Source organism: Pelodiscus sinensis, chromosome 10 (assembly GCF_049634645.1).
Source record: "Pelodiscus sinensis isolate JC-2024 chromosome 10, ASM4963464v1, whole genome shotgun sequence".
Classification (NCBI taxonomy): Eukaryota; Metazoa; Chordata; order Testudines; family Trionychidae; genus Pelodiscus; species Pelodiscus sinensis.
The window spans coordinates 44,561,359-44,586,979 of NC_134720.1; the positions used below are offsets into that span (position 1 = coordinate 44,561,359).

General features: G+C 41.8%; 1 protein-coding gene across 4 annotated transcripts in view; it reads left to right on the plus strand.

Annotated features, from left to right (window-relative positions):
• The window catches only part of MFN1 (mitofusin 1), a 61,146-nt gene that overhangs the window by 4,244 nt on the left and 31,281 nt on the right, over window positions 1-25,621 (plus strand). For all 4 annotated transcript variants that reach the window (XM_075938022.1, XM_075938020.1, XM_075938019.1 and 1 more), the window contains exons 4-9: window positions 8,082-8,244; window positions 15,467-15,591; window positions 18,711-18,819; window positions 20,164-20,271; window positions 20,907-21,060; window positions 21,176-21,243. In XM_075938022.1, coding sequence (XP_075794137.1) covers window positions 8,082-8,244; window positions 15,467-15,591; window positions 18,711-18,819; window positions 20,164-20,271; window positions 20,907-21,060; window positions 21,176-21,243 — 727 coding nt within the window. The remainder of the gene's footprint in view (window positions 1-8,081; window positions 8,245-15,466; window positions 15,592-18,710; window positions 18,820-20,163; window positions 20,272-20,906; window positions 21,061-21,175; window positions 21,244-25,621) is intronic.

Consider the following 25,621-nt stretch of genomic DNA (forward strand, 5'->3'; position numbering starts at 1 on the left):
ATCTGATGAGTTCCCTACCCTGAGGCAGGACTTAAGTATAATATAGATCATCCCTATCAGCTGTTTCTGTAACCTTTTCTTAAAAATCTCACGTGACAAATTCTACAACCTCCCTAAATAATTTTGTTCCAGCGCTTAGCTATCTTTACAGTTAGGAATTTTTTTCCTGGTGTTTAAGCTAAATCTCCTTTACTTCTCATCTTACCCTTATTGGTTAAGGAGAACAATTTATCACTCAACTCTTTAACAGTCTTTTAAATATTTTAAGACTGTTATGTCTCCCTCTTCTCTCTTCTTCTCCAGGGTTCTTCTTGCCCTCCCCCCCAATCTTTCCTTCTAAATCATGTTTTCTATAGTTCTAATCACTTCTGTTTCTCTTCTCTGGACTTACTCTAATTTGTTCACTAGGGTTGTTAGCTATTGTGTAATTTAATAGTCATGTAGCTGTGTGAAATCTTAGTGGTTACATGACTACTCAAAAGTCCCTAAGGTTGGGGCTGGGAACCAGGGTGCTCCCAGCCCCTCTCCCAGGGAGCCCTCTGCTACCCCGCAATGCTGCCTCTCTATTAGAAGCAGCAGCGCAGGGTGACAGGCAGAGTCAGTCTGTGAGGGGAGCCAATATAAAAATCAGCTCCTCACGGACCAGCTGCCTGCCACCTTATGGTGCTACCTCTGATATAGAGGCAGCAGTGCAGGATGGCAGCAGCTCCTGTCGTTGGGGAGGTGTCCAAGCTCCCAATGGACAGAGGTTGCTCCAAATCGCTGACTGAGATGACTGTCAAATTTAGTTCTTCATTGGACACTTCATGTGGACGAATCATAAACAAACAGAGCACCGTGTTTGCAAAAGTCAACAAAACGATACTTGAATGCTATCACGAGCTCAGACAAACCTGGCAAGCTGCTGCAAATAGAGGCTGTTACTTGGATTCTCTCTCTGATACGAATCACAAAATATTTGTAATCTTTCAAAATGTGCCAGTCTTCCCGTCTCAATATCTTTGATGAAGACAGTCAATTTTGACTCAAATCCAAACACTGCCTGCTGCAGAGTCAGGACTATATTTCCTTGCCCGTGTTGCTTAAGGTTCAAATGACTAGTAATGTCGACAAGAGCGTAAAACTGGAGCAACCAGTCACGGTCTGAAAGTTTGATGTGTTTGCCACCCTTCATATCCAAAAAAGGCTTAATGCAGACACAACTTTTGCCACAAGATACCCAGCGAAGATTGTACATTAGTAGATCAGGGAATTTGGAATCAGCTGAAATGGATGGTGATTAAAGGCTTGGGCAGGAACCCAATTGACAATGCAAACAACCAGTCCATTATATTTCTGAATTCATTTCCACAAGATTGCACACAAAGTGCTTCCTGATGTACGATGCAATGAAAGTTCAAAAGCGGGCTATTCAGCTGTTGTGACGAGAGTAAGGAATTCCATGTATTCTAGGTGCACAGTCCGTACCCACACATTCCATGCCCATTCTAGGTGCACAGTCTGTACACACAGATAAGAGAAATATTGTTGAATAATCTTCTGTTTACAAAGTACATCAGTTTTAAGGATGTCTTTGTCCCTTGTTTGATTTTTTCATTGGCAATATATCAATCGTTTCTTTGTGAAAAGCATTTCCACAGATATATTGTCCAGAATACAGAACTGATTAATGTCACACGTCAGTTGTCTTGTCCAAGCAAACAAAAAATAAGTAGCTGTACTCAATTTTTCCTTGTCAATTTGATGGGCCATTTTCATAGTTCTGTCATGAATTGTTTTTGCCAATAATGGCATGTCTTGAATTTTCTGTAAGATTTTATCCTTGTTGTGAAACTCGTCAAATAGTTCATGACCAATTTTTAGCATGCATCTCTTCATGTAATCACCATCAGTGAAAGGCTTCCCTTCTCGCATAATGCTGTATGAGCCAGCAAAACGTGGAGTTTAAGCTCCCACTTTATTTTAGTCTCCCATGTGCCAGACTATTTTGTGCAATGTTCATTTTTTGCGGCAGCTCCTCGTAGGCTGCTTTTGGTGCATCACCCTCAGGGTATTTTGTAGCAAATGTATGTTTTGTCATAACATTTGTAGGGTTGTTTTTGTTTTTTGTTCGCGAACAGTGTCTGTCTCATTTGTAGTGAATGTGAACATCCAGCCCTGTCCACAAATGCATACAAGTTTGTCCACTCCTTTTGAAAATTTCAGTACTCGTTATTTCTCTTTCTCTTCGCCATTTTTACTGTTTGGGGGGTTACAGAGATCACTATCACACATGGTGATGGAAAGATTTCTTGACCAATCAAAGAGAATGTATGACCCTCATGAGCGAGGAGGATGGATGGTTGTTAAAATGAACAGTTAAAGGTGAAATAAATGAAAAAACCCATCTTGACATGAGTAATTACGTGTTTTTAAAATTTTGAATTAATTTTTCATTTCAATTTAAAAAGCTGTGTGTATTTTGAGAATGACGAGCCATGTTTGGTTCAGTACTGAGCCATATTTGGCTCTAGAGCCATAGTTTAAAGCAATTTGGAAATGAAAATAGCAAATTTCAAGGAGTTAGATATTGGGGTGGAAAAATCCATCAATCTGAATTTTGATTTAGAATGCCTTGCTCAAAAAATGCAGAATTGACAGAATTGCACAAAGGGCTGACACAAAATTGGAGCATGATGATCTGATTTTGCAATCTTGGAAAGAACTTCGTGTCTCATACAACACCATGCAGAATATCAGTTTGGCTTTACTTTCAATGTTTGGCTGCACTTACATGTGTGAGCAGGCTTTCTCTCATTTGAATCACATCAAAGATAATTTGTGCTCAAGATTGACAGACCGTCTGAATGCATGCATGAAACTGAATTTGACCAGTTATAATGTAAACTTCAAAGAAATGTGCAAAAAGATGCAGCAGTAGAAGTCCCATTAAATAGTCCTTTTTATAATGTTTCATTTATGCTATTTTTAATCAATGTCAATGATTAATGCAGTAAAACTCCAATTGTCCGGCATCCAGTGGTCCAGCACTCCCGATAGTCCGGCACCAACTGGAACCCGGAAGTGCTTTGGCCAGCTGGACAATTGGAGCTGCTGAGAGCCCCATGGGCGCTCGCGGCTGATAAAGGGAAGGGAAGGGGAGAAGAGGGGAAGGGGATTATACCCCTGTGACGGGGTCTGCCGGGATCTGCACTGCGTCCGGCTGGGGGTAGGGGGTGGGCAGGGAACGGCGCGGTGAGGGGCAAACCCTCCGCTGTTTTGCAGGAAGGCGGGGGAAGCTCTGCACCGCCGCCGAGAGTTTCCAGGAGGGGAGCGAGCTCCCCACCCCCCAGACTGCAGTAGTTATCACCGTGCCGGGGGGGTGAGGGATGGTGCTGCGGGACCAACCCGGCAGCACCCAGCTGCCCTGCTCCGCCGCTTCCCCAACTCCGTCACTGCTGAAACTGACAAGTGGTGGAGCAGAGCAGCTGGGGTGCTGCCGGGTTGTTAACATCCCCAGTCCACACCAACTCTTTTGTTAGTTACTTACGTTGCTCAGAGAGCTGTTTTTTCATGCTCCCGAGTGACACAAGTTATACCAACAAAAGTGCTAATGTCCTAGCTTAAACAATTCTTAATCTGTTCCCTCTTACGGTGTCAGATTCTGTCCCGTTTACATTAAACATTATTATGTTAGTTGTTAGAGCAGTGGGCACTAATCTTTTTGCTGAAATCTAAGCAAAAAGGCATTTAACATAGGCATTAATATAGTATAAAGACCCATTCACACTTGTCTATTCACTGTTGAATCTTCCTTTTGAAGCCATCCTGTTCCGTGACTGCAGCTTAATTACGTATGTGTCATCACATGCTTTCCATTGGCAAAATTCAATGGAATGATTAATTATTTCTACAAAACTTTCCATAGTGTGATTCTGCTGCGTAGAACCATTGTTAACTGAAGAGTATTTTGAGATTGCCAGAATCCTCATCCCATAGTTTTGCTTTAACTTTGTGATGGTCTTTTGTTTAATTTCCTCACACTTTTAGGGACTTTGGTTTGTGTTGAATGTCGATGACCCAGAAAAAGAAAGAAATGTTTGATTGCTTGTTTTTCCGTACATAAGCAAGAGAGGAAAAAAAGAGCAGAAAACTGGGTTACAACTTCAGATTTTGGTGATATTTTTCAAGCTAGAGGGCAGACTAGCTAGTGTGAAGTTAGTCATGATTACTTTTTATGACCTCAACTATGCTGTGTGATTCACAGACAAGTACAAATATTGGAAGATGTTTAGGATCATGTGAAATTCATAGTTAAGTCCTACTTAATCTGGAAAAGTTCTAATTACAAGTAAGAATGGCAATAATGGGTCAGACCAAAGGTGCATCTATCCCAGTTTCCTGTTTTCTGACAGGTGCCTCAGAGGGAGTGAACAGAACAGGTCATTAAGTGGTCCATCCCCTGTCGCTCATTCCCAACTTCTGAAAAACAGAAGCTACGGATGTCATTCCTGCTCATCCTGGCTAATAGCCATTGATGGACCTATAAGAGCGGCCATACTGGGTCAGACCAAAAGTTCATTGAGCCCAGTGTCCTGTCTGCAGACAGTGGCCAATACCAGATACCCCAGAGGGAGGGAACACAACAGGGAATCATCATGTGATTCCCTCTCCTGTCATCCATTTCCAGACAAACAGAGGCTAGAGACACCATTCCTATCTATCGTGGCTAATAGCCATTGATGGATCTAACCTTCGTGAATTTATATAGCTGGTTTTTGAACCTTCTTAAAGTCCTAATCTTTACAACCTCTTGTGGCAAAGAGTTCCACAGATTGACTGTGTGCTTCATGGGGAAAAAAAGTCCTTTTGTTTGTGTTAAACCTACTGCCCATTCATTTCATTTGGTGACCCCTAGTTCTTACATTATAGGAACAAGTAAATAACTTTTCCTTATTCACTTTTTCCACACCAGCCATTATTTTATAGACTTCTATCATATCCCCCCTTAGTCTCTTCTTTTCTAAGCTGAAAATTCCAAGTCTTTTAAATATCTCTTCATATGGGATTTGTTCCAAACCCCTAATCATTTTTGTTGCCCTTTTCTGAATCTTTTCCAGTGCCAATATATCTTTTTTGGGATGAGGCGACCATGTCTGTATGCAGTATTCAAGATGTGGGTGTACCATGCTTTTATATAGAGGCAATAAGATATTCTCGGTCTTATTTTCTATCCCTTTTTTAATGACTCCTAACATTCTATTTGCTTTTTTGACTGCTGCTGCACACTGAGGGTGCGTCTACACCGCAGGGCTTAATTCGAAATAATAATTGCATATCTTATTTCAAAATAGCTGATTTAAAAATAGGGAGTGTCTACGCTATACTTGTTTCAAAATAGAGCACTCTTCCTCTGACTTCTCTTATTCCTCATACAATGAGGGTTACAGGAGTCAGAGTAAGAAGTCCTCCAGCTTGACAGTATTTTGTCACTATTTCGAAATAACTGCCTGCTCTGTTTATACGGACTAAGTTATTTTGGAATAGTGCTCGTTATTTTGAAATAGTGTTGCAATGTAGATGTTCCTTAAGTGGATGTTTTCAGAGAACTATCCATAATGACTCCAAGATCTCTCTTGAGTAGTTGTAGCTAAATTAAACCCCATCATATATTATGTATAGTTGGGATTATTTTCTCCAGTATGTTTTACATTTATCAACATTAAATTTCATTTGCCATTTTGTTGCCCAATCACTTAGTTTGGTGAGATATTTTTGAAGCTATTCACAGTCTGCTTTGGTCTTAACTATCTTGAGCAGTTTAGTATCATCTGCAAATTTTGCCACCTCACTGTTTACCCCTTTCTCTAGATCATTTATAAATACGTTGAATAGGATTGGTCCTAGTACGGACCCTGGGGTGGGGAACCCCATTAGTTACCGTTCTGCACTCTGAAAACGTATTTATTCCTACCCTTTGTTTCCTGTCTTTTAACCAGTTATCAATCCATGAAAGGACCTTCCCTCTTATCCCATGACAACTTACTTTACTTAAGAGCCTTTGGTGAGGGACCTTGTCAAAGGCTTTCTGGAAATCTTAAGTATACTATATCTACTGGATCCTCCTCCTCCACATGTTTGTTGACATCCTCAAAGAACTCTAGTAAGGCATGATTTCCCTTTACAGAAACTATGTTGACTTTCCCTCAACAAATTATGTTCATCTATGTATCTGAGAATTTTATTCTTTACTATAGTTTCAATTAATTTGCGAAGTACTGACATTAGACTTACTGGTCTGTAATTGCCAGGATCACCTCTAGAGCCCTTTTTAAATATTGGCATCACATTCGTTGTCTTCCAGTCATTAGGTAACAGAGTCTAATTTAAAGGATAGGTTACAAACCACAGTTAATAGTTGCACAATTTTACATTTGAGTTTTCATGACTCTTGGGTGACTGCCATCTGGTCCTGGTGACTTGTTACTGTTAAGTTAACAGTTTGTTCCAAAACCACCTCTAAGGGATGCCTCAATCTGGGACAATTCCTCAAGTTTGTCACCTAAAATTTGTCACCTGATTTGTCATCTAAGGTCAGATTTGTGGCCTATTCTCCGTGAACTTATTTAGCTCTTTTTTTGAATGCTGTTATAGTCTTGAACTTCCCAATGTCCTCTGGCAAGGAGTTCCACAAGTTGACTGTGCGTAGCGTGAGAGAGTACTTCCTTTTGTATGTTTTAAATCTGCTATGGTTACGTATTAATTTCATTTGGTGACCCGTTATTGTGCTATGGGAAGGACTAAATAACTTCCTTGTTCACTTTTCCCATACCTTCATGATGATATAGACCTTTATCATATCCACCTTAATTGTGTCTTTTCCAAGCTGAGAAGGCCCAGTTTTATAATTCTCTCCTCAAATAGCAACCATTTCATTCCACTAATCATTTTTGTTGCGCTCTTCTGAATTTTTTTCTAGTGCCAAGATCAGTATTTAAGATGTTGGTGTTCCATGGTTTTATATAGAGGCAATAAGATGTTCTCTGTCTTAGTCTCTATCCCTTTTTCAATGATTCCTAACATTATTTGCTTTTTTGACTGTCGCAGCACACTGAGTGGATGTTTTCAGAGAACTATCCGCAGTGACTCTCAGATCACTGATAGGGATGTCAACGAGTAGTGGACTAGTTAATTAACCGATAAGCCTAGGCTTATCAGTTAATCTTGTCAACTACTCGCATTTCCCCTTCCCCCTTGCTGAAGAGGGGGCAGGGAAGCAGTTTTTTTGTTTGTATTGGTGGTGCACATCCACACACTACCTCAGTATTGGTGTTGCACATAAGAAATTTCAACCCACCCAAAAGCAAATTCAACCCACACAAGGATAGAAAATTATGTAAGGAACACTGGCTGCCACCCCTACCTCCAGCCGGGTAAAAAGTAAGTGAGTGTGGGAAAGAGTGAGCGACAGAGGGAGGGGGCATGGAGCAAGTAATGGACAGGAGCAGAGGTCTTCAGTTTTGTGCAATTAAAAAGTTGGCCACTCTAGACAGGTCTACACTTTAAAAAAAAAAAGAGTTTCTCAGTATAGTTTTATTTATTGGCAATCCCTTCTAGTGTAGATATAGTTTATACCCATAAAAAAGACCTTTTGATGGTATAGCATATACTGGCTTGGCACACAAAATAAGCTCCATTTTTAAAAGCATGTTTATTTTGATATAACTGTATCTACAATGGGACTTTTGTCAGGGGGGAAAATAAGTGTGTGGAGCCTTCCTGGCCATCCCTGAGCTTATGGGCCTTAAACCCAGGCCTCCAGCGTGCCACTGACAGGACTTTTAACAGCCCTGTCGGTGGTGCCAACTGGAGCCGCCAGGGTCCCTTTTCAACAGGGCGATCTGGTTTAAAACCTGGCAACCCTAGACCTAACCAGGCTCTACTCTTGCAAACTGTCCTTTGTGTATGGACACACAGATATGCCAGCGGGAACAACATGAAGAATCTGGTCTTAGTTAAGTAGGAAGGATGCAGTCTAAAGCAGAAGTTGATTTTCTGTATGCCTTGCTTTATGTAAATACTTTTATATTCTCTCTCTCTAGAACAAGCAGTGGAAAGAGTTCTGTCATTAATGCAATGCTGTGGGATAAGGTCCTTCCTAGTGGGATTGGCCACACAACGAATTGCTTTCTCAGTGTAGAAGGAACAGATGGTGATAAGGCATATCTCATGACTGAAGGATCAGATGAAAAAAAGAGTGTCAAGGTATAGTTTTTCAATGGTTAAGAGGCAGCTGCTTGGAAACCTAGTATTAACAGACCATTTTGCTAGGTGCAATATTTAACAACATTTTTGAGTATGGGGAACATAAGCCAAATTTATTTTAGTATTTCAAAGCCATTCTTTCAGCACTGAAATAACTAAATAAAACTAAAAGGCCATAGCATTTTCTTAGGTCTTGCATGTAAATGGCTCATTTGTACCTTATTCTATCAAATGTTTTGTGTATGTAGGACTTCAACACTCTGGAAGGTTCATATTTGAAAAGTACACATGGACTACTTTCTTCCAAAAATTAAAACATTAAGAAGCTTGTTTTTCTGAATTTAACACTCATCTTGATTTGATAAGCCCTGTTGAAGCAGGAAGGAGAGCTAATTGTAACCTTACATGCTTCTTCGGGGATGTCCCTGTGGGTGCTCCACTATGGGTGCTGGGCTTGCCCCAGCGCCGCAGACGGAAGCTTGTGATGAGCAGTGTTCGGCCGGACCGCGCATGTGCTGTGGGCTTGCGGCTTTCGTGCTCTTTTCTGTTTCGTGTGGTCTCCCCTCCTCCCCCCTCCCCCCCCCCGCCAGTTCCTCTTCACTGCGTCAGGATGCAGATGCTTGGAACCGTGCTCTTCATTTAGCGCGCTGAACTAGATTATTTCTAGTTCCCTCCTTGTACATACACCCTTACTTCGTTTTCCCTTCTTTTTTTCTCCTTTTTTCTTGGAAGAAAAAAAAAACCAAGAAGAATTGAACGGGAGTAAGAATAGAAACCGCTTACTATGCTTACCTCCCGCCTCTCAGCTGTTCTCCCTTTCGCTTCTTGTATCTAGTTGCGTTCCCTGAAGAAAAAGAAAGAAAGAAAAAAAAAAAAACAACAGATAAAGACAACAGAACAGAGACATTATCACCACGTTACCATTTACTCAGAGATAAAACTCGGCTGCAAATAACAACTGCCTCATGGCAACCGCCAAAATGTCAACTGCTGGTTTCAAAAAATGCAGCTCTTGCCAGGAGGCAATACCAGCCTCCGATAGCCACTCGGAATGCATCCATTGTCTGGGGGAATCTCGTGTACCCACCGCACCAGACTCACCTCCAGGGCTAGGAAAGAGAGCGAGGTGTCTGCAAATGCTTCTCTTCGATAAAGCTCTGCAGCCGCAACAAACTGATTCTGACCAGCAGCCCCTCAAGCGCCGGGCTTCCTCCCCGACTATAGAGCTTCAGAAGAAGCGTAGGGTCTCCCTGACAAGATCCCTACCAGCTGCCTTAAATGGCAGGGAAAGTCAGCCTGACAGACCTGGGACCTCTGGCACTGTGAAGCCACGTCCCCCTGCCTCAGCGGCTCCAAAGCCAAAGCGCCCGTGGGAGCCTTCTCATACTCCGGCTCCCCAGGCAGCATTGCCTCAGCCCCTTCCTCTACCTCGGTTGCACAGTGCCCTGCCGGCTCCGAGAACTGACCCGGAACTGACCATCATGGCACTGGCACCCACACTGCTCCCAAGCCATCGTGCGGTGCCGGACTACACGGCGCCGATCTGCCTCACTACCAGCACGGCGCCAGTTGCTGCTGCCCCTGAGCCGCCGGCACCGATCAACAGAGCGCCTGCTAGCTCTTCAGCGTACGCTGCCAGATCAGGAGCGCTGAGTCCTGCTCCTTTGATCTCCCTGTGCCGGAGCTGCTCTCGCTCCCGCCTCCTTTTGTCGGCACTGTCCTTGCCTCTCCCTGTGTCTCGTTCTCCGCGCCGCTATACGCTCTGCCATGGATCCCCCCATGCCTCCTCCAGGCTGCCTTCACCATTCCTGGCTGCTGCACCTTCCCATCGCAGACACCACTACAGGCAGCTCTCTGCGTCTCCTGCTTCTTCCAGGGCATCAGACATCCACTTCTGTTCGCCCTGCTCTCCCTACCGTTACCGATATTATGCCTGTTCCAACTATCACGACAACCGCTCACCATGACATGAAAAATATCATTGCGGCAACCGCCACTCTCGAGACTCCCACAGTGGCTACTCTTATCGATCACGTTCTGCCTACGATTAGCTATCATGCAGACGCTCTCCAACTCTGGCTCTCCTTACCCCTCCGCACCATTCAGCATCACCACCTCATCCTCCATCAGAGATGGATCACATCGCCTTCGGGGACCACCTACCGGAGACTTCCATCCCAGACTCGTCCCCACCAGAGGAGGCAATCACACTGGGCAACAGCTCTCCACCAGATGACCTCCATCAGTTCCAAGAGTTGTTTTAAGTGAGTAGCTATCACAAAAGAGATCCCGCTGCTGGAACTCAAGGACAAGCAACACAAGCTTTTCAGGAATCTCCAACTGTAGCATAGGTCATGCCTGGCCAGTCCTCCTGACGAATGCATCCTGGAACTGGCTGATGACGTGTGGCATGCCCCAGCGTCGGCACTTCCAACAAACAAACGGGCCGACAGTAAATATTTCGTACCACCGAAGGGCATGGAATTCCTCTTTGCCCATCCACAATCTAACTCGCTAGTAGTCGACGCAGCTCAACAGAGGGCTAGAGCCCCACACCTCAAATAACAGGGCTCAGATAAGGACGTAAAGAGACTTGACCGCCTGGGCAGGAAGGTCTACACTTCAGGTATGCTACTCCTCAGAATCGCCAATTACTCGGCACATCTCTCCAACCACACATTTGACACCTTTTCATGCCTCACCCCCCTCATGGATCATCTCCCTGATTCAAAGAAATCGATCCTGAGGTCAGTAATTCAAGAGGGCTACACATCAGTGGGAACGTCCCTCCAAATAGCCATGGACGTCACTGACACCGCTGCTCACTCTACTGCCACTGCCATTGCCATCGTTATGCGCAGAGCTTCTTTCCTTCAAGCAGTGGGAGTTCCGAAGGAACTTCAGGGCAAAGTCAAGGACTTACCCTTTGACAAGGATAAGCTCTTTGCAGAGACCACAGACTCAATCTTACACTCCTCTAAAGACTCCCAAACAACCTTGCAAGCTCTGGGGATGTACACTCCCCCCTTTAAGAGATGCTGGTACTCACCATACCAGCGCAGATATGACTACTCCTACATCAGTGGCAGCAGCAGCAGAGGCCCTTTGACAACCAACGCTCTTGCCAGAGGCCTCAGCGACACTAAAACCCAAACTGTAGGATGAACATGCCTCCCAACAACAAGCAACAGGTTTGATGCGTTGGTTGGGGGCGAGCAGACAGTCACAGGCAGCACCATGAATCGTATGACCCAGCTCTTTCACCACCAGTTGAGGCCCTTTCTATATCAATGGGCAAAAATCACTACGGACAGTTGGGGCCTCGAGATTTGTTCAATCTGGCTACCCTATCCATTTCATAGCCATCTCACTAATCACCCCTCCCACCTCGTCCCTCTTCAGGGACCCCTCTCACGAGGTCCTCCGAGTAGAAGTCGACTGCCTTTTCTCTCTAGGTGCCATAGAGCCAGTCTCAAAGGATTTCAGGAACAGGGGCTTTTACTCACATTCTTTCCTCACCCAGAAGAGGTCCAAAGGTTGGCGCCCCATCCTAGATCTCCGCTGTTTGAACAAATATCTCAAGAAACAGCAATTCAAAATGACGACTTTAGCTGCCGCCATCCCAGCGTTAGATCCACAGGACTGGTTTGCCGCCCTCGACCTCCAGGATATCTATTTCCACGTCCCTATCTATCCAGCTCACAGGAGGTTCTTACGCTTCGTCGTGGCAAAGGACCACTTCCAATACAAGGTCCTCCCCTTTGGGCTATCGTCAGCCCCCAGAGTGTTTTCACCTCACGAGGCAAGTCTTTCAATCGCTTGGACTCCTCTGCAATGAGCAAAAGTCCGTTTTGCACCCCACTCAGAACATCCAGTTCATTGGGGCCCACGTGGACTCACTTGCCGGCATAGCGTTCCTACTCTTACAGAGGTTTCAAGCCATCCACGACCTCATTCATACCATCACCATCAGCCCTACCATTCCACTTGTCACATGCCTCAGACTGATGGGCCATATGACTGCCGCAACATATGTGGTGAAATACGCCAGACTACATCTGCGCGCCCTTCAGTAATCGCTGACTATTGTATACGACCACACCAGATACGATCTCCACAAGCCGGTAACGCAGCCACCTGGTGTTTTCCAATCACTCCTATGGTAGACCAGCCACAGAAACCTGCTGTCAGGTATACCTTTCCGTTGGCAGGAGCCACTCCACCAAATCACAATGGATGCCTCCCTATTAGGCTGGGGGGCTCACATGGGCTCCCTCTCAGTCCAAGGCCAATGGTCCCCACAAGAAGCATGCCTACACATAAACCTTCTAGAGCTACGCGCCATTTTCAACGTGTGCAAATCCTTCCTCATCTACATTCAAAACACCACGGTGAGAATACTCAGACAACATCACAGCCTTGTAGTACGTGAATCGCCAGGGCGGCGCTCACTCTTATTCCCTATGCACAGAAGCCATCTGCTTTTGGAACTGGTGCATTCGCCACGGAATAACACCTACGGCATCCTACTTACATGGCACCACAAACGTGATGGCACAGTTCTTGAGCAGATACTTCCATGTGAAGCACGAATGGGAAATGCACAATGGCGTCCTATGCGAGATCTTCCAACGTTGGGGTACTCCCCGAGTGGACCTCTTTGCAACTCCCGCCAATACAAAATGCCACAAGTACTGCACCAGGCCGGGCCTAGGCCGCGCATCCCTGGGGGATGCCTTCCTTATGACTTGGCACGGACCCCTCCTCTATGCATTCCCCCCCCCCCCCCCCATACCTCTGATCCCCAAAGTCCTCCAGATGCTGAAGGTGGACTGGGCAACGTTAATCCTCATAGCCCCGGACTTGCCTCGCCAGCACTGGTTTCCCTTCCTCCACCGTCTATCCGGGTGGACACCGATCCACCTCTCCACAATCTCCTCACACAAGACCGAGGATGCCTGAAACACCCCCAGATTCAAACCCTGAACCTAACAGCATGGTTCCTAACTGGCTGACTCCATTTGAATCCCTCTGCTCGGTTCCAGTCCAACATGTCCTAGTACACAGTAGACAAACCACGAGAAAAACTTACCTTCACAAGTGGCGCAGATTCTCCTCCTGGTGTACCTCGAACCGACACGTCCGATCCCCTCCATACTGGACTACACGTTGCACCTGAAGGCCAAAGGCCTCGCATTAGCCTCCATCAGGGTACACCTCGCAGCAATATCAGCATTCACATCACCGATAGATGGTGTTTCTGTCTTCGCCCGTCCTACTACTAAGAGATTTCTCAAGGGCCTTACCAACACGGCCCCACCGCATGACCCAGTCCCATTGGTGTGGAGCCTGGATGTAGTCCTTGACGCCCTAATGAGGCCGCCTTTCGAGCCTCTGGCGACTGTCTCCTTGCATTTCCTCGCTTTGAAAACAGTCTTCCTGCTTGCTATAACATCAGCACGCAGAGTGAGCGAGCTTTCTGCCATGATGGCCATGCCACCATATACAATTTCTCGTAAAGATGGAATAGTCTTGAGACTACACCCAAGATTCATACCCAAAATCATCTCCCATTTCCATGTCAACCATGGAAACCAGTGATCCTGCCAACCTTTTTCCCCGAAGCCCCATGCCTCACCACGAGAAGCAGCTCTACACTCCTTGGACACCTGGAGGGCCTTAGCATTCTACATAGATCGCACTAAACCTTTCAGGCATACGGACCACTTTATTCGTCTCCTTGGCACAGAGATTGAAGGGTCAACGCCTATCTTCCCAGAGGATTTCCAATCTCGTAACCTCATGCATACCGCAATCTTACGCAGCGAAAAGCTTACCTCTCCCATCCCAACCACATGCCCACTCCACTAAGGCCATGGCCACATCTACAGCATTCCATAAAGGAGTTATCCCTTAAGGATATCTGCAAGATGGCAACCTGGTCCTCACATGAGACCTTCGCCAAACACTATTCTATTTCTTTAGGCTCCTGCTCAGATGGGGCAGTCGTGACTGTGGCGCTCTCCACAGCGGATAAATAGGGACTCCTTTGCCCTCCTTCCATTCTGGCGACCACTGCTGTGGAGCACCCGCTGGGACATCCCCAAAGAAGAAAGCAAAGTTCCTCACCTCCAGTGTGGTAACTGTCGTTCTTTGAGGTGGTATCCCCGCGGGTGCTCCACTACCTGCCCTCCTCCCCGCTTCGGAGTCCTCTCTCTCTCTCTCTCTCTCTCTCTCTCTCTCTCTGCTCTTATCTCTTACCTCTTACAGACTCCGAGGCGGTCTCGAGGAACTGGCGGGGGGCCGGACTGTACGAGACAGAAAAGAGTGCAAATGCCGCGAGCCCTCGGCACATGCGCTGTCCGGCCGAACACTGCTCATCACAAGCTTCCATCTGTGGCGCCAGGGCAAGCCCCGCATCCATAGTGGAGCACCCGCGGGGACACCACCTTGAAGAAGGACAGTTACTGCACCGGAGGTGAGTAACTTCGCTTTCGTTTCCCATGCTTCAGTTATTTACCAACTATTGTTTGTCTTTTTTAAATGTCTGTCTTGATTGTCACAAGGTCCATAAATGCCCATTTTAATCCATGACGTGTATTTAAAATAATTACTGTTTGGCTACAGTGAAAGGTAGCCTTCTGACCTCCTAGTATTTGAAGATTTAAATGCAACCCTCCAGCAATATAAGGAATACCACCACTTCAGAGAGAGTCCTGTCTTTTTTTTTCAGTGCAGAAAAATGACTATTCAGACACTAAGGCTATGTCTGGACTGCATTGCTTTTTCAGGATACCAGAAGTATCCCAGAAAAGCAATGCCCTGTCCAAGGAACACGTCCACTTTTTTGAAAAAAATTTCGAAAAAGCGGACGTGCTCTTTCACTTACCCTGTAAACCTCATTCTACGAGGAATAAGGAATGTGTAGAAAAAGCACTTTCTTTTGACATTTGGCGCTACGTAGATGCTCCAAATTTTGAAAGAGTTTCTTTCAAAAGTAAATCAGAAAAAGATATGTAATTTGCAGTGTAGACCTAGCCTAAGCGATGTGAAGGGCCCTGGATGGAAAGAAGGCATTTGAAAAAAGTGATTCATAATAAATTTTAATCTGCAAGTTGAAACCTTGAATTAGTGACCTATTCAAAAAATTCATGTCTGTAACTTTGTTTTAAGGCTCTTACATTGCAGATATAAGTGTCTTTCTTTTTCTGATGCTTCACAGACTGTTAATCAACTTGCCCACGCACTTCATATGGATAAAGACTTGGAAGCTGGCTGCCTTGTCCATGTCTTTTGGCCCAAAGCAAAGTGTGCTCTCCTGAGAGATGACTTGGTATTGGTGGACAGGTATAAGAGTTATTTTATTTTATTACCTGACCCACGCTCATTGTGTTACTAAAACCTAATTTAAATGTATTGTTAATTAAATGTTGTGGGTTTTAGACATGTCATAAATAAGTTAACAATTTTAAGTGTTTTATAATTTGTTCCTTGATGTAGACACTTCAGTCTGTCCTCATAAAAACACTGTAGGTATTTTGGCCAAGTCACAGTTGGAACAAGTGTTCCATCATTGTGCTCAGACGGGCTCTTACCAGTTGGCTGAGTTAAGTTTAGACTTTAAAAACAGACTAATGTGGTAATGAACTTAAGGTCATTCTATCAACTGTACCTCCTTCCCTGTTCTTCTGGAGCCTGATCATTCTGTGAATTCCTTATGTTACAATGTAAAATGTAGACAATCTGGGCTTTTGATGGAAAACATTTTTGATAAGGTGATGATGGCCTTCTAGAAATATCTAGTACAGAGGCTTTTAGAAGTCCCAGCTTATGGTTATGGAACTGTTAAACTCATATTATGTAGTTTATTTGCAGAATAAAATAATTCTTGACTGCATTGCTCTGATTTTCTACAAACATGTTGAATATGTAAAGATTCCTCTGCATATAAGCTGCATGGCTTTTTTTTCAGCTCTTAAGTAATATATAGAAACTACCCTGTGGTTTTGGTCTTATGAATCTTTTTGTAAAAGAGGCACCTTATTGCTCAGTAGCTGACAACTTGTCTCTACTTGAAATGCTACAGCAACATAGCTGCTGTGGCAGAAGGTTCTCGCATTGGTGTAGGTAATCCACTTTCTTCGAGTTGGTGGATAGGTCAATGGAAAAATTATTTTATTAACCTAACCTAACAGTGTCTACACTGGAGATTAGGTAATCTTAACTATATTGCTTAGATGTGGATTTTTCACACTCCGTTCCCTTGTGATGTAGAGATGGGTTGACCTAACTTTTTAGTACAGGCCAGGCTTGAGTGTATTCACAGTACACATTGCTCACTACCATGTTAAAAAGTCTACTACTACTTATAGTGCCTCTGATCTTGTATCCTTGAAATCAGTGGGAGCATTATTTTCTTCCTCGAATGTCGGATCTGTCTACCTGTAAGCAATACAAAGCCAACCCTGATGTCAAGAGTGGCTTCTGTTTTTCTTGCACATCCAAGGAACGGAATTGCAATTAAGTTGCAATTCACTAATGCCTCTGTAACCCCACTGAACACACTGGGAATACACAGTGGTCTTTGAGGATACAATCTGAAGACATTAGGGTTGCACAGTGGTAATTTAAGTTATGGGTAGCCTATCAAAATCCATGTTGCTAGTGAGAAAGTAAGAACTTAGGTTGTTTTTCAGATTCCTGTTTGTATTTGCAAAGCTTCTATTTGTATGAGGAGGGGGAAGCAAATTGTAACTAGAAATAATTATTGGCAGAAAACAAGTAAGACTTCACAATGTTTTTTCCAGTTATTTTGTACCATAGAACTGTACATTATGTATTCTTCCTTTTTAAGATAAGGCTAGAAATTGACTCTCACTTAACTTGTGTTTAATGGCCTGGGAATTTTTTAGTTTCGTTTGCCTTCTGGAGGAGAAGGAATACTTGTACACAAGACACTGTGACATTTGCAAGCTACAAAGAGATTCCACACTTGGAAGTGAAGCTGGTTGAAAAGGTGGGAAGATATTTGGCATAAAACAGGTCCCCTTTTTCATTGAAATCTGAAGTATTAAGATTTTTATTGTTGAAACTTTAGAAGTTTTCACCAGCTCCATAACTTTTTGAAAAATGTGATATATTTTTATACAGAGAAGATTTTTTTAAAAAAAATTAGTTATCAATTTTAAAGGAATTTTAAAAAATAATTAAATATGGGAGATTTTTACCAGCTTTACTTGCAAGCCATGCTGGCGGAGTTTGTAGACTGCTCAATACTGAATCCTACACATACATACAATTCCTCATCCCTCCCTGGATCATTTGTATCAGGTCAAGTTAAAGCCTCTGCAGAGCCCCTTTCTGTGTGCAAAAGCTGCTTCTAATAATTAAATAATGAAGGTCCTACTTGAATCGCAGGATGATTGTCTAAAAATTTCAGTTGAATTGCAGACAAGCCATGGAAAATCAGGTAAAAGTAATATTGGACCTTATTTGTGGTGGTCAAGTCCATTATTACTATTCTGCAGTTTTCCACAAGGCTTGGAGCAGGGACTTCCATTATAAAAACTGTAGTGGAAGTCTAATATTGCGGGATCTGCAGTATCACAGGTTAAGTGCTTATAAATAATTACTTTACAGTAAATGAGAAACTTTCCATTTCTCTTGGCCAGTATCGTTAGTAATTCTGATAAACCAAAAAGCAATGCTCAGAAAATGTTCAGAAAATAAGATTGACCTACTTTTTAATTTTCCTCCATCAAATACAATGTTTTACTTAGTTTTACACTTACAAGATAAATACAGCCCTACCATTGAGATAATACCTCTGTAATTTCAAGCAGATGGGCTTAATTTTGACTGGAATGTGGTAGTAAAAATTAAATTTACAATGGCTGCTTTCAATCTTAACTGCAGAGAGAGACTATCTTCCAAATGTATCTCCATAATCATGGCAGAGTACATTTTCTTAGGAACTAGAAATGCTAGTGACAGGATGTTTTATGTTCTGCAATTTATATAGATGACTTTTTAAAATTTGTAACTGAGGTTAATACTAATTAAAAAAAAAAGCTTTTTGACAACTCTGTTCACAAGACTGTATCAATATTCTCTAATCAGAGTACTTCAGCTTGCTCTTTGAGGGTTCATAAGGATGAAAGAATAATTGTTGCTTCTAGCACATTCAGCACTTAGCTTTACTGCTGAGACTGCCAACAGTATTTCATTCGTGCTGGTGGTTTTTATGATGTGGACGTCTTTCCCTTATAAACTGAGTAGACACAACCAACTGGTTTTACATAAGCTGCCAGATGATAGTTGCTTTCTGTCATGACCATCTTGTGCTGCATTTCATCAGTGCTTTACATCCCACTATCAAGCCCCAGAGCTATCCAGTCCTACTCTTCATTTTTAGAAACGGAACAATTTTATTTTTCTTGATGTTCATAAATGTCTTTCTCCAACAGCCCTGGCACAGATGTCACTACAGAACTAGACACCTGGATTGACAAATTCTGTTTAGATGCCGATGTCTTTGTTTTGGTTGCTAATTCAGAATCAACTCTCATGAATACGGTAGGACATTCTCATAGTTAAAATTGTTAGGCCTTTGCTTAAATGCATAAGAATATCCAGTAAGATCATTTCCTGCAGTCCATTGATATGTGGGAGCTTCTGCTTTCCTCCTAGAATTTGTATGGTGAATTTTCCATGATTACTGGGAAGGAGGGGTCAAGGTACAGTGTGGTATAATCGTTAAAGCAGCAGAATCCTGTTCTCAGCTTTATTACTAAATTTGCTTTAGGCAAAGTCATTACTGCTTCCATTTCTCCAATCTATCCAATGGCAGTAATACTTTCCCAGCTTTATAGGAGATTCAAGATCTTCTGATGAAAAGACTAGCAATAAGAGTATTTATCCAAGAAACAGACTGCATTAAAGTACTTTCTACATAGAACTGAAAGATATACAAGGTGGTAATATTTAAGGACAGAAGGGATAACAATCGGTGGAGTAAATCGGTACCTCTGTACAGCTCTTCTGTATATTTCTTGTGCCAGACAGGGGGTACACTTCCCTCTTAATACATGTCATCGGTTTATCCTGTCTTACTTTCTTAGCACTGTTCTTCAGAAATATTTAGGGATGTTAATAGATAACCTTAATGGGTGATACTTACCTGGTTATGGTTAACCAGTTCCTCGGGAGCATTCTTCCTGGGCTTCCTGCCCCATTCCCGGGGAGGAGCTTTCGCTGCTGGGGAGGCTTCGCTTTTGGGCTCTGCAGTATAAAGCTAAACATGGGTAACCGTGTAAACACTTAGATTTGCAGCAATTACATGGTTATCCTCATTACATGATTTTTTTTAACATCCCTAGTAGCAGGGGATTGCAAGATGTTTGCAGGCACGTGCACATATTATTCAGTTTCCCATGGAAAATTCAGTAGCTATTTAGGAGTCTCTACTCCCTTTTTCAGTGGTTCAGGTCTTTCCCACTGAACAGAATACTGCTTACTTGAATTTTAATTTAAAATTATTTTACTGGAGAGTATAGTTTGAAATGAATGGTGATTCTGGATGTAGCATCCAAATACTGCTGGATGTTCAAGAATAAAAGTACAGTTCAAATAAGGGAGACATTGCTTTTCTTAAATTATAAAGTATTTTTACCTTATGTCTGTTTTTTTGAATTAGTGCCACTCTTTATAGCCTGTGAAACTCTTGGTTTAGAGTTTATTTAAACAAAATATAATTCATGATCTTTGGATTAATATAAAATGGTAAATTTAAAAAAATGGAAAACATAAGTATTTTTTTTACAACTGTTATTTTCTTAGTTTAGCTTACACATTGTTAATCCAGAATCTGTTATCTTCAAAGGATGGCATTATTCTTTTTTTTTTCTTTTCAATTCTTAGGAAAAACACTTTTTTCACAAAGTAAATGAACGACTTTCCAAGCCAAACATTTTCATCCTGAATAATCGCTGGGATGCCTCTGCATCTGAGCCTGAATATATGGAAGATGTGAGTTGCTCTTTCATCTTTGGTAATAACAAATGTCAGATAACCATAGCAGAAACAATGGCTTGTTTAAACTGGAGGAGGAAATATTGCCAAGCATGTAAATGTGTGCTTGTGTGTCTAGATACTGTGGTAACGAACACATTATAATGTGTAAAATAAATTGGAGAATGGAGTGTGTTCAGAGTTGTAAAAAAAACAAGACAATATGGAGAATGTGATCAAGAATGCTAAAGCATTTTACACTGAATTAATGTTTTAATTTGGTAATTACATTTGAAGCAGGTAGCGATTGAAGGTTTTTTTGCTTTGTTTTTTAAACCTTCATTTTCAAGTGTAACTTACATGCAGTATATCCTACTGTTTGGGATACAAAAGCAATTATTTCAGTACCTCTGAGTGCATCAGCTTTTGACTGAGTACTCAAATTCTTGCTGGCAAGTGGGGAAATTCAAAATGCTCAATTAGGAACAACTGCTGCCTCTCTAAATAGCTTCTTATATTTGAGGGCTCTTCAAAGCTTTGGGGTCAGTGGGATTTATTTATTGCTCTAAGGTTTTTGATTTCTTTTTCTCAGAAATGTTTATTTTTAGTTTGACTGGCTTTTTACATTGCTTTTCTGTCCATCTCATTTACAGGTGCGCAGGCAGCACATGGAGCGTTGTCTGACCTTCCTTGTTGACGAGCTCAAAGTCGTTGATCCCTCAGAAGCACAGAACCGCATTTTTTTTGTTTCGGCCAAGGAAGTTCTTAGTGCTAGAAAGCAGAAGGCCCAAGGGATGCCAGAGAGTGGTATCTATTGAACTCTGCTTTCCTGCATGTGTATATTAAATGTCTGAGTTTAGTTCAGGAGTTTAAAATACAGTAACTTACTGTAAACTTTTATCATCTACCTTAATCTTTGCAGGTGGTGCACTTGCTGAAGGATTTCAGACACGATTTCAGGAATTTCAGACTTTTGAGCAGATATTTGAGGTAAATATCATGGACTTTTTAAACGATGTTTTCAGAGCTTTGTGGTGCTAAAATGATTTTGCTCCTTTCTTGGCTTCGTTTCATTGCCTATCATAAACTATTATTCTATGTGCAGATTTATGTGCTACCTTGGGATGATCCCAGTCATCTTTGCTCTTTAGTAGTATGTACTTGCTTGAAAAGGTACCATTTTTTGTCACTCTTCCTCAATCTGCTCTTTTTGGTTTTATACAAGAAGTTAACACCAGTACAAACAGTAATGTGTAAAGACACCAATAGGTGTTACTCATCAATTATGGTACCAAAATATTACCTGGGAAAACATGCAAACAGTAGTTAAGCTTCCAATATTTTAGAGCCCACTATTCCCTATTTTCTGATTTTTGTCTTCAAGCTTAACATTCCAGATTTAGTCTCTTGTGACTGCAGACCTTTTTCCATTTAAAGTAGGGTGGTGTATGGAAAGGAAGTTGTTCTGAATCTAATGACTGACCTCTATGAAGTTTTGAGCTCTTGGTTGTACATAGTTATTGTAAGACTTCTTGCTGTTTGTATCAGAAATAATTTAGTGACTGCAGCATTGGACACTTAATCACATCCTTAAAGCTGGGCACTGGAATTGCAACACCTACCTACAACGCAACACTGAAACAATTAGCAGTAGCAATATTTTTTGTGTACTTGCTGCTCCCACAGGGAAAAAAAACATCCATTCACCTCTATCCATATCTAAGGTTGATGCTTTCTTCAGAAGCAGGTTTCCAGATTAGATGGACCATTTGCTGGTTCCAATATGACAATAGCTATCTAGTCTACTGAACTCCAGTAGTTTTCTTTGCTTTTGAAAAAAGCATGCTGGAAAAAATAAATTCCATCTTAGGCCCGCATTATTTAAGCATTATAGTGTAATCTTTTACATCCATTGCTCAAACCTCTTCTACGTGAGCGAAGGGATCGAGTAACTCCTAGCAGTAGTAGATTATCATCCGCTCTGTGGACCAGAATCTAGATGGGAATGTTACAGTTTGCCATTGTGTTTCATAGATATTTTTTGATAAATAATGAAATGAGAATCTTGTGTTCCATTCCAGGCTTTTAAAATTACATTCTTTAGTGACAACAGGCTTTTCTGTATCATCCCTTCTGTCTTTTCCACATGGCTTTTCCTTGTTTCCGTCCTATTCTCCTCATGTTGTCACCCCAGTCTCCACACCTCAAGTCTTTTCATCCAGTCTCCTTGCCCAATCAGTTCTAGTCTCCTGTTCTGAATTCTCAATCCCAGTCACTCATTAGCTCCCAGGCATTCCTCCTTATGCCCCCATTCCCATGGTTTGTCATCTGCTTACATCTCTTCCCCTGTCTTCCAGGCATTCTGCCCACATATCCTGTCCCCATTGATTCTCAGGCTCTTTGTTCCAGTTTCTTTACTCAGCCAGTTCAGTTCTTCCATCTCCCAGGCTCCTTGTCTCACTCGACTCCCTAACCCCAGATCCAGCTTTTATCTGTTGTTCATTCTGATGAAGCTGCTTTCTTCTCCTAGACCAGACCCTCTGACAGGAGATCCTGACTGGTTTGGCTGGGAAGCTGTCAAGTGCTGGCACATCAACTGCCCCTCCCCCACTGCTGTCCTTGTCCTGCACTCTGCCTTGGAGTTGCTTCCTGGGAGCCTGCTGCTTGTTATGTAGGGTGGCAGAGATTGAAGAGGTTGATTCTGAGATCTCAGGGTGTTTCCCTCCCCCACAGAGTGAGCAGGATGGGGCCTTGGGAAAGAAGAGGAGGTGGGGCAAGGGTATTTTGGTTTGATGTAGATCTTGGATTGACTTAAATTCAAAAATATGTTTAAAAAGGATGGAGACAACTGGTTCGGGGGCTGTATTTAGCCCTACTATAGGATCTGATGGCTTCTTTGAATGTTCATAATTGTTTGTCCTCCTTTGTCTGTAACTCCGTCACCCTAATATTGTGTCCTTATTCTATAGGTAGCTTTATTTATTCTCTCAAGATTACTAGCATAAATGTAAGTGCCTATGTTTTCAATTTCAGCTGATTTTTACTGAAAATCCTAGGTTTTACAAAGTGTTTTTCTCCTGATTTTTCACCTTAATTTTTATCATTAAATACATACAAATTAATTTGTTTTATTAGGAAAAATAATATATTGTGAGAGACGAATTATGGTAATACTTTAGTTTGTTTCTGTGCAAAGCTACCTTTTGAAGTAAGGATATGTATTAGTCTAGAAGATAGTCACACATGCAAGCTCTGAAGTGTGCATACATCTAAACCAACTGATGAATTTCATGTCCTCAAGGTACACATTTCTAGCTGTTGGCAAATAACAGTTCAAAGATCGGACACTAACATGGAGAAAAAAAAACAAAAATATGTATCAGAATAAGTTTCAGAACTCAAGAAATATTCAAAATTTTTAAAACCAGGAGAAAGTGATGAAACTGAGGATATATGCTGAAAATAATGTGGCCCAATTATTACATGTAAATATAGGCTAATAGTTCTTAATGTACAACAGTAAACTGGTGATTCAAATGGAAAAATTATGCAGAGGGATGAGAGAGATATTGTTAAACTCAGGTGGCATTGTGTTTCAAGTTCTGTTTTAGTTCTGCAGTAAACCACATTGAATTCCATTTATCAAAGCACTAATCTATTAAACATTTTTTCTCCCCCTGTCCTTCAGTCCAACCAAAATAAACCATGATACTTGCCCAGAAAAATTAATAGTTTTTTTTCCCACCACTTTTCACCTTTTTGGGTTGTACTAATGAACATCAATAAATACATGGAAAAAAATTAAATAAAAACAGAAAATGAATGGCCCTGCCAATCCGTTACCAGAGCAATCCTGTGGTTAAACCTCAGTATTTCTACCCTAAATACCCAAATGGGCATCCACTGACAACTTGCAGTTTTCTGTTAGCATTTTGTTAAGAATTTCAGCAGAAGTGTTTATTGCAAAAATTCTATTGTATGTCATCTTGTGATTAGGGACTCGGTTGGTCAACTTACCAATTCTAAAAATTAATAAGCTAAATGTTTAAGCTAATGTTTTACAGGTTTGGGTCTGTAGGCTTCTTGCACTACTGTCTTATTACAGTACCTGTATTTTAGCCTTATACTACAAAGCTGTCTTTAAAACTGTATTTTAAGTGTAAGGTTGCACACTGTCTCAGATATATGTGCGCACACAAGAGATTTGTCATTTTTGTGTGTGTGTGTATATATAAGTGGAAAAACTAGTTGATATGGTCTTTAATCCATGTAGCCTTCAATGGTTTTTTTGGGGGGTGGGGCAGGGGTAGGATTGGGAATTGTGTGTTTTCTCTCGAAGAATGTGGAAAAGTTTTTCTTCCTGGGATTTTTATAATGGGTTACTTGGGAATTGTATTTTTGACATGACAGAGCATCAGCACTCACTGAGCTGTTTGAAAAAACACTCAGTGGGAAATGCGCTTCTAGGTCACTGTTTCCCATGCTGCTTCATGAAGTAGGTAGGGCAGAGGGAGTTTATAATGCAAACACTGTCACATCCTTAATGAATGCCTTTATTGCAGAGTGCCTCTCTGATGCTATGTATGTCAAATGTATTGAGCTGTTTAAGGCAAAATAACCAAGGAAAATTTGAAGTGCAGTTCAGAATTATATTAGTGAAATATTGCAGCTTTTATCTTACTTTTGATAACTGCATTTGTTCATAAACTTTAAAAGCAAACTTATTCCTCTTTCTTGTCTTTCCAGCCATATAATTAATACTTGTGTTTTTCCTAGTGCTTTAACTGTGGATTTTCTGATTGTGTAGTGAACGACTATAATCCCTTTATCAACTACCTACTAATATTAGAAAGATTCTTGTCTTTCCTACATGTCTGTCTAGCTCTAACAATGTGCTGATAACTATGAAACACTGGCTTTTCGTTGCTGATTTCTAGATCTGCTTCATCGAGGAACAAAACCTTTTACCCATTCTGATTTCTTTTCATTTGGTGTTCTGTTTACATCTTGTCACAAACTATTATTAAGGGGTAGGTAAAGGCAACATTTTCAAAGTCGTACATGGCAATTAAACATCCAACTACTATTGAAAGTCAATAGGAATGAAGCACTTAACTGCATTTGTACCTTTTAAAAATGTCCTCTATTAGCTATTTCCAATAAAAGGAAACTATATGTTTTAACTATAATTATAATATTTCTCAGTAGGATACTGATAGTGTTTGCTCAGTCTGAAAATTAAAACCAGTTAATTAAGTGGCGGGTTTGCACGTATGAAATGGCTTAATTTCAAAGTATTACTTAGTTATGGCCATAAATATAGTTAGCCAAAACTCGTTTATCTGTATCTTCTTTTAGTTTCAGTAAA